Below are 10,000 nucleotides of genomic sequence, written 5' to 3'. Positions count from 1 at the left end.
ACCAGTGAACAGTCAGCTTTGTTAATTGGTATGCTGAGGCTTCAAAAGAAAATTCTAACTCCAAGACCGTCTCTCTGAAAGATTTTGCAACCTTCTGAAACCTACCTTCCTGGCATTTTTCGCTTTCTCTTCAGCTGTCCCTGACTTTCTAAGTGACATACCTTTTCTTCAGGGTTTTCTCAGGAAAATCAAAATCACATTGTAAACTTACTAGACCAGAAGTCAGATTTATAGAAGTTAAATGAAAACTCTAATCTAGAGCCAAAACCCAGGAGTTTAGGAAAATCTTTTTCCTAAACTTCAGGAAGACAGGCAAAAAAAATTGCTACAGAACTCAGGATTTTGTTAGATACTTAATGTCCTGGACTACAGATCTGTACCAAATAATTCGTTTGTTCCTCAGAAAGGGTAAAATGTTTTATGTCAGCAGAGTAGAAAAGATTTAAATAACTCCACTATGTAATAAAAGTTTAAAAATAAAAGTAGAAAATATACCACTTAATTTCAGCATCTTTTAAGGGAAGATTGACCAAAGATTCAAAATTGTAAACTAAATAAAAATGAAAGGGAATTCCCTGGCAGTCCAGTGGTTAGGACTCCATGCTACAGCTACAGGGGGCCTGGGTTCATCCCTGGTTGGGAAACTAAGATCCCACAAGCCGTGCGGTTTGCGGCAAAAATGATGATGATGATGATGATGATGATGATGATGTTGTTTGGAAGTTTCCTGAGGTCTGTTTTTTTTTAGTTCCCTAAGGATTGAACCCAGGCCCTCAGCAGTGAGAGTGCAGAGTTCTAACCACTGAACCACCAGTGAATTCCTCTCCAAACATTATTTGAAAAGATTTTGAAACAATGAGGAAGTTGCAGAAAAGTTTTAACTACATTGCAAATAACTTTGTTTTCCTTGAAATGTTAAGTTGTGGACCTGCTGCCCCATCACCCCCAAACATGTTAGTGTGTATTCCCTGCAAACAGGGACGTACTTCTATGTAACCACAGTAACAGCCATCAAAATCAGAAAATTAACAATGACACATTACTGTCATCTAACCCTTAGACTCCGTTCAAGTTTTGTCAGTTGTTCCAATAAGGTATTTTATAGCAGAAGGAACCAGTTCTAAATCACAAGTTGCATTTAGTTGTCATTCTATTTTGTCTCCTTCAGTCTGGAACAGTTCTTCAGTTTTTCACTTGACTTTCACGAATTTGCCAGTTACTTTGAAGATTCCAGTTATTTTGTAGAATGCTCCTGGAATAGATTCAGGTTGTGAATCTTTGACAGGAATATCATGGTAGTACTGCATTTTTCTCATTGACCCTATTATGTGAAATTTGGCCCAGTAATAACTTTCATCACTAGATTAAGGTGGTATCTGTCAAGTTTTTCCACTGTAAAAACTGTACTTTGAAACTGAATGTATTCATACTTAATCACACTTTCAATTTATTCTTGTGTTTATGTATATGTTCACATTGGCTCATGGTTTCTTATTTTACCTCATGGGTTATAATCCATTACTATAATTACTTTAGATGCTCAAAATTGTCCAGTGGGAGCCCCTCTAATCAATAATTCATCCTCATCCTTCTTTAAGCACTTTCTTCTTTTCTGGCACAAGATATTCTGGGTTATCCTGTATTTTCTCTGCCCTAAACCTGGAGTTGGCCATTTCACCAAGGAGCCCAGGTTCCTTTAGTGGATATTATGCACCGAATGTTTGTGTCCCCTTAAAATTTGTATATTGAAACCCTACCGCCACAACGTGATGGTATTTGGACATGGGGTCCTTGGGAGATCATTAGGATTAGATGAGGTCATGAGGGTGGGACCCTCAAGATAGGATTAGTGTCCTCATAAGAAGAGACACCAGAGAGCCTGCTCTCTCTCTGTCACTGAGGACACAGCCATTTACAAGCCAGTGAGAGCTCTCACCAGAAACAAAATTGGTCGGCACGTTGATCTTGGATTTCCTACCCTCCAGAACTGTGAAAATAAATATCTGTCATTTAAGTCTTGCAGTCTATGATATTTTTGTTATGGCAGCTCAAGCAGACTAAGATTTTGATACCAAGAAGGGGGATGCTGCTTTTAAAAAACACCTAAAGGGCTTCCCTGGTGGCGCAGTGGATGAGAGTCCGCCTGCCGATGCGGGGGACATGGGTTCGTGCCCCGGTCTGGGAGGATTGCGCATGCCGCGGAGCGGCTGGGCCCGTGAGCCATGGCCGCTGAGCCTGCGCGTCCGGAGCCTGTGCTCCGCAAAGGGAGAGGCCACAACAGTGAGAAGCCCGCATACCACAAAAAAAAAAAAAAAAAAAAAAAAAAAAAAAAAAACACACCTAAAAATGTGGCAGCTTGAACAGACTAAGACAGTAGAGAATTTAGAAGACAGGAGTGGTATGTGTGCTCATTGCTTTTGGGGTGTAACTACTCCAAGGCCTTCTCAGTGCAAAGAACTGGGGAATATGTGTACACAAATATAAATATATTTACATCTACATTTCTTCATCTGTTTTTATATATCTTAAATCATGAATTCATACTCTTAAATCCAATTCCAGCCCAACCCCACAGGTTTCATTTTTTTTGTATTCATAACTCCATTCTCTGACAGAAACATGGCTCCACTATGGTTAATATATTGACTTGTCTGATTAAGTCTCTTGCATGTAAGCAGTTTGTCATCTTTGCTGACACCTTTCCCCAATACACACCTCTCTATTCTTGAGAACTTATTCCTCATTCTAGGTTGCCCCAACGCATACGAATAACTTCCTTACTCTGTCCCCAATACCCCATACTAAGCTGCCCATTATTGTAGACACCCTCCTCACCCCACTTGGTCTATGACACCCACTTTGGGCCACCATGTGTCCCTCCTCCCCACTGCAAAACCTGCCCTGAACAACTGTGCAGAAAAGAAGCTAGCATAGCTGGGCTGAGATTGCTATCTTTTGAAAGGCCAGATTCCAAGTTTGGTTGGCATCTGGGAACTTGGATTTGGGGGAGGGTTCCCACTATTCCCTGAGAGTGGTTCACTGTGCCTAACACATTTAGGCCTAACATCTTCACCCATGTTGTCATAACTTGATGCTGGAGGAATTAAGTGCATCCTGTGTAATTCCACTGGGAGAGGACTCTTGGAAGCTGGTGCTTGGTTTCCTCTGGACTTTGCCCCATACTCTTGTTCCCTTTGCTGGGTGAGATTATAATATGCATCCTCATTAGTCTACCTTACAATAATACTATACAACTTTATGTACAATATAATAACCTTATTTCAACATAATTCCATTCACTGCCCTCTCCTACCCTTTGTGCTATCTTTATCATCTACTTCTACATACACTATAAATACCACACTGTAAATTTTTTAAAAACAAATATTCAGAGAAATTAAGAAAAAATTATCTTCTGTATTTACTGACATATATATCATTTGCAAAGTTCTTAATTCCTTCCTGGCGATACAGATTCCTATGGAGGATTACTTTCTGTCAGCCTAAAGAATTTCTTAAAGCATTTCCTATAATGTCAGTCTGCTAACAAGAAATTCTCTTAGGTTTTGTACACCTGGAATAGCTTTTATTTTGTCTTACTATTTTGAACATTCTAAGTAGACGCAGAATTTTAGGTTAACTTTTGTTAATTTTTGCACTTTATTTTTTTTAATTGATGTACAGTTGATTTCCAATGTTGTATTAGTTTCAGGTATACAGCAGTGATTCTCATATATATATATATATAAAATTTTCTAGATTCTTTTCCATTTTATTACAAGATACTGAATATAGTTCCCTGTGCTACACAGTAGGGCCTTATCTGCTTTTTATATAGTAGTGTATGATTTTTACACTTTAAGAATGTCATTCCATCATTTCCTGGATTCCATTGTTTCTGATGAAGTTAGCCACCACTTTTACTGTTTATGCAAGTGTAATGTCATTTCCCCCCTCTGGCTGCTGTTGAGATTTTTTTGACTTGATTTGGTTTTGTGCACGTGTGTGTGTTTTGCAATACTGTGCACCCAGATGTGATCTTTGTTGCATTTATTCTGCTTGGAATTCACTGAACTTCTTGGACCTGTAAGTTGATGTCTTCCAACAATTTTGAGACAATTTCAGGCATTACTGCTTCAGATATTTCTCTTGCCCCATTCTCTTCCTTTCCTCTCCTCTGGACCTCAAAAGTACCTTACATTAGACTGATACTGTCCCACAGGTCTCAAATCTCTGCTGTTTTTTTTCTCTGTGCTTCAGTTTGATAATTGTACTGGCTGTCTTCCACTTTTCTTTCCTCTGCTTGTGCAGTTTACTGTTAAGCCCATCCAGTGAACATTTAAATTTAGACACTATGTGTTTCATTTCAGATTCTAATTCTTAATCACCAGACTTTCCATTTGGTTTTCAGTTTCTGTCTCTCTGCCAAGAATCCCAATCTATTGATCCACCATTTTTTCCCCTGTAAATTTTAAAATGTATTTTAAAGCTGTTAAAAAATAATTTTGTTAACTCCAACATAGGGTCATCTGTGTATCTGCTTCTATATATTTTCTGTTGATTACGGATCATATAATTTTTCTTTGTATGCTTAAGGTTTATTTTGTACTGGACTTTGTGAATGACATATTGTAAAGACTCTGGATTTTGTTTTCTTCCAAACAATGTTTTATTCTGGCTAGCTGTTAACTTACTAATGTATAACCTTGATGCTGTGAAAGCCTGATTTTAAGCTTTGTTTCAGTGAGTTTCTTCGCATTTTGCCCAGAGTCCTAAAGTACATCCCTTAGTTTTGGGATGTTGTCCTTCCTCCTAAGCCACGGCCCGTTTTGGGTTTCAATGGGAAACCAGAAGTGTTTACTAAACCCCTCTTATTCGCCCTGTATTCGTCCAGCCGTTGTTACCACTACTCAGTTCCTTGGACTTCAACTATTGCTTTCTGCTGGGTTCCTTTGAATATCACACTGCATAGGTACAATTTTGGAATCCACCAAGCATTTGAAAAGAATTTGCAAGTAGATTTGGGGGATTAGATCTCTGAAGCTCTCTCCATTTCAAAATTTCCCTCCTAATTTCAAGCTGTCCTAGAAGCCCCAAATGACTCCTCAGCCCAGCAAGACTGTCACATTCTGCTTGAATTCTATTTCCAAGCACACTGCACAAGCTGGAAATTTCCCTCATGGTAAAAAGCTAGTTAATGTGGATCTCTTCTAGTATATGATTTTGTGCTGTTTTTGCCTGTTTTTAATTGCTTTCTAGAGTCTTCTAATCACAGCTTTTTATACTTTGTTCAGACTTTACATTTTTATTGGCAAGAGAGTCAGTCCAATAAAAGCTATTCCTTCAATACCAGACTGCAACCTCTGAAATCTCAAAAAGTTTCAAATAAAAAAATTAAAAGCAAAATAAAGTTTATAATTTATTTCCAGTCCATTAGGATAAAAACCCACTTATGCAGCTGAACCCTTTAATTCATTTCTTCTGAAGAAAAGTACAAAAGACCAGAGTAAAACTGAGACAGGCATTTAAAGGAAAACCCTCTGACTCAGAGTCCAAAAACAAACTGTAAATGGTTCATTCTACCAAAAGAATTAGTTTTTGTACAAAATATAATGAATTTTACACTATACACAAAGACTGCTGTATATTTACTTAAATTAGAATTCTAGTATCTGATTTTCCTCCAATTCTTCCCAAGCACAAAGTATATATGCAAGTCGGAAATCTAATAACCTCAATTGGCAGACTGTCTTAGAATAAGCTTTTACCCTTAAGATATCTGGAAAGATAGTATTGATTCTTTCCCTTGGCTCAAAGTCCAGTACATCAGTAAGTTTTAATTTAGTTTACGAAACTCTGCCATATTTACATGAACAACACACTAACGTTTAATGTTTAAACATTACGAAATAACATGACACAGAGCTCAGTGCAAAATCTACAAGGTCACAATCTAAGCCTAATACTAATTCGGGAAACCTCAGCAACTTCTATCTTTATTGAAAAAGACCAAACCAATCCCTTACACATCCTACTATATAATTATTCTATGTTTATGGCCCTTCCATGAGAGAAACACAGCTTAAAATAAAACTTGGTCATAGTTAAGTCAAAGAAAATAGTTCTGTAGCACTAAGCTCAATTTTAGACCTCATCAGGAAATTAAAGTAACTTCCATACACGGATGGATATTCATACAGTAATATAATTCTGACTCAATGTTTATAACAATATTAATTTGACTTTTATATAACATTTGAAGTCTTTGTTATCTAAAACCTTTCCCAATAAAAAGTGAGCTACATTCAATTATTGCAGATAATTTTATGATAATTTTAAAGTTTATATTTTAAAGTTGAGTTTAAAGCACACAGACTTTTAATACGATTGACCAGTTATCCAAGTATCAATAATGTTAATCTTTTTCTAAATGAAAAGAAAAAATGAAATTTTATGAGCTTTATTGAAAATGTTTTAATTTGGGATGTTCCTAATTCTTGTCATCGTGTATATTTCATCATCTGTCATTATCAATATTTTATATTGGATGGTTTAGTGTTTGAGACCTTAGAAAGATACTACTCATGACCTAAAAATATGTATGGTTCTGGCTTAAAAATTTTTTTTTCTATTTATCTCAACCCTCATTTTTATTATCCAGGGAGTTCTATGGTTAGAAGAAACATGATTTAAGTTATGGTTACAGATAGCACATGATCTTAAGAAATCATACATCTTCTATATTTAGATAAATCTTTAAGATGAGAAAGAGTAAAGTGAAGAAGAATGTATGTCTTCATTATAAAATTCTTATCTAGTGGGGGCAAGTTTTTAACTTTAATATATTCTCTCTAAACCAAAGCTATTTTTCTTAAATGAAAAATTTGTTACTACTATAAAATTATTATTTCCACCCATGACATTTTACATAAAAGCACCAAAGAAAATTTCTATAAACAAACTTTTAACCAGTAAACTAAGGGCAAATATCTATTTGCCTTTATTACAATATTTAAAAGGCCATGATATGAGTCTCTACTTCCTACAATGACGTTTTTATAATAAAAACCCAGGCATACTTATACAAACAAGAAACAGAATTACTGTACATTTTTGGGGAACAAAAGGCAGCTTAACAGACTAAAACTTTTTAGTTAACAAAGTGAGCACAAGAAACCTATAAAATGTATGCAATGTATAAAAATTCAGTAATTTTTTTTAAAGTTTCATTGGAGGGATTAATAATTATTAAGAATAAAACATGGTAAATCCACTGGCTTGTAATTATCCTATAAACAGTAAGAAAGTAATAAGCAATAAATTAGAAATGTCTTAGCTCCTAGTACTTCCCTTCTCTTGTACAGAAACCACTTTTACAGCAGTTAAAATTGGCTTTTTTAAATATTAGAATTCTAACAGAAAATAAATTCCATTAGGAATAAGTTAACAGTCTACAATAGATTTCTGACAAATATATTAGAAAAAAAATACATCAGGTCACAGGAGGACTGATCTACATGTTGTATGACAGAGTGTCTGAAAACTTCAAAATTTCTCCTTCTCCATTTCACTAGATTTGTTTTGTTGCTATCATATTACTTTCTAAATTGTTTGGTAGAAAGGTAATAGAAAAATAAAAAGTGAAAAGGATACATTGTTTAATGTCTGTAGATTTATGAAGAAGAAAAAAACCTTCAAAATACTTTTTTCCTACTACTGTTACATAGGAAAAAGTTTCATTTGGCACACAATTTGTAAAAAGAAAAAAAAAAGAAACAGAGTGTTTGGCATTCCAATCACCCATAGTGTAGTAAAGACAACAGTAGGAAAGGAAAATAGGAAAAATTACTATTTTAAGAAAAGATGTCAGAAGACAAACAACCAAAGGCTCTTGTGTCTTCTACCATTCACTGTCTCTGGAATACTTTCATCTGCAACATAATATACAAATTATTATTTACATTATGATTATATTGGTAAAGAAGACCAGAATCAGTTTTTGTTCTGCTCTAACTTACAGTGCCCATCGGGATATCTGTGACCATCAAGGCAAGAAGGCCTTAAACAAAATATTCCATTTGCATTGTATACTTTATTTAAATTTATTTTACGGTTCATCTTCTGGGGTGCACAAATAATTGTAAGACTCTGAAAAGTCCTGTAAACTTAGGCTGAGTTTCTGTAGCAGATAACTATTCATAGAAGATGGTAGGTTTCTCTCTTGGAAAGTAAAACGTTCTGCAGGTTTAAACAGTAGTATCTCCAAAATCCTTGTTCCAACGTATGTATGCTTCTAAGGTTTGAGGACTCACGCTGCGTTTTATCTTTTTTAAGGATTCGGTGAAGTCAGATAATCGAATATTTCTCATCTAGATTAAAAAAACACACATGATGATAGATGAACACATATGCAATAGTTAACCCAATGACGGATAAAAGTAATGATGCTGTTTATTAATGTTAAAATATATAGAGATGTATTCTTAGAAAATCATGCCAATCATCTTATTTTATATATTATTCTTTATTAGGCAAGTTTGCTATATAAGAAATCCTACCAAAATGCTATACCAATATACTTTCATTTCACATTTTAGCTCCTAGGTATTAACATTTTAAATCGCAATATTTTCCCATTATAAAAACAAGACATACTCATTACAGAAAATTTGACAAAATACAGACAATCAGAAAAAAGAATCACTCACAATTCCACCGTTCAGATATACAACAACTATTTGGCTTATCTCCTTCCAGTTTTTTTTCTGCGTATAGTTCCACGGAATTTTGCACTCTCAAGTCTCACTCACCACAAACACACTCTAGCTAAATTCATGCCAGGTTTATCAGAAAGGAAAGAGGAGTTTACAAGATGTACACAGGACTTTGAAGGAAATATTGCTCTTTAACTACAACATGGAGGAGGCTTATGTCTGAAATTTTCTAATATTAGTATTGCTTATAATACATTTTTATGTCAATTTGGTCTTATATTCTGAGATTTTTAATTGGCTTCAAGAAAGTAAAATAAAACAATACTGAGTTAATAAATACCTAATTTTTACCTAAGGATTTTCAAAAGGCAAAATGGAGTTTGGCACAAGATAACCAGTATTAAAAATTATCACTTATGTATTATCACATGTATATTTTGCTCCCAAATAAGAAGTTAAAGAAGAACTGGAGATAAAACTTCAACAACTGATATTTATCTATATTATTCTTTTTATTACTCTTATAAAACCCAATCTAACTACTCCACATCCTCTCTAATATCAACATAGCATAGATTAAGAAAATGAACTACATTTGTAACTTGTAGCCTAATCTGAAAAATTTGTCAAAATGGAAAAGGATATATTGTTACCGTAATCGCTGCATGACCCCTATTTGCCCCTTATTTAACTGTAAAACACACACTGGCTCTTCCTAAAGCCCAAAATTTAGAAGAATGATGAATGTAATGTGAGTATTATCTATGATACTCCTGAATATCTGTTATTAAGATTAAGGTTTCAAAAGCTTTTGATGAAATTCTAATTTATGTTCATAGTTTGGTGTGTGTGTGTGTGTGTGTGTGTGTGTGTGTGTGTGTGTATTTCACTGTGGAAAACAGTATGGAGGTTTCTCAGAAAACCAAAACTAGAACTACCATATGACCCAGCAATTCCACACCTGGGTATATATCTGAAAAAAACAAAAACACTAATTTGATAAGATACATGCACCCCAATGTTCATAGCAGCCTTATTTACAATTGCCAAGATATGGAAGCAACCTAAGTGTCCATCAACAGATGAATGGATAAAGATGTGGGGTGTGTGTGTGTGTGTGTGTGTGTGTGTGTGTGTGTGTATAATATATATATATATGCACACATATATTATACACACAATGGAATACTACTCAGCCATAAAAAAGTACAAAATTTTGCCATTTGCAGCAACATGTATGGACTTGGAGGATATTATGCTAAGTGAACTAAATGAGACAGAGAAAG

General features: G+C 34.8%; 1 protein-coding gene across 2 annotated transcripts in view; it reads right to left on the bottom strand.

Moving 5' to 3' along the window:
* Positions 1 to 5,394: 5,394 nt before the first annotated feature.
* SPAST (spastin) overlaps positions 5,395 to 10,000 on the bottom strand; it is a 57,224-nt gene continuing 52,618 nt past the window's right edge. For both annotated transcript variants that reach the window (XM_024732165.1, XM_024732173.1), the window contains exon 17: positions 5,395 to 8,369. In XM_024732165.1, coding sequence (XP_024587933.1) covers positions 8,247 to 8,369 — 123 coding nt within the window. In that variant the 3' untranslated portion in view covers positions 5,395 to 8,246. The remainder of the gene's footprint in view (positions 8,370 to 10,000) is intronic.

This window comes from Neophocaena asiaeorientalis, unplaced genomic scaffold (genome assembly GCF_003031525.2).
Source record: "Neophocaena asiaeorientalis asiaeorientalis breed wild unplaced genomic scaffold, Neophocaena_asiaeorientalis_V1.1 scaffold18, whole genome shotgun sequence".
Lineage (NCBI taxonomy): Eukaryota > Metazoa > Chordata > Mammalia > Artiodactyla > Phocoenidae > Neophocaena > Neophocaena asiaeorientalis.
This window is presented reverse-complemented; position numbering and strand designations above follow the sequence as displayed.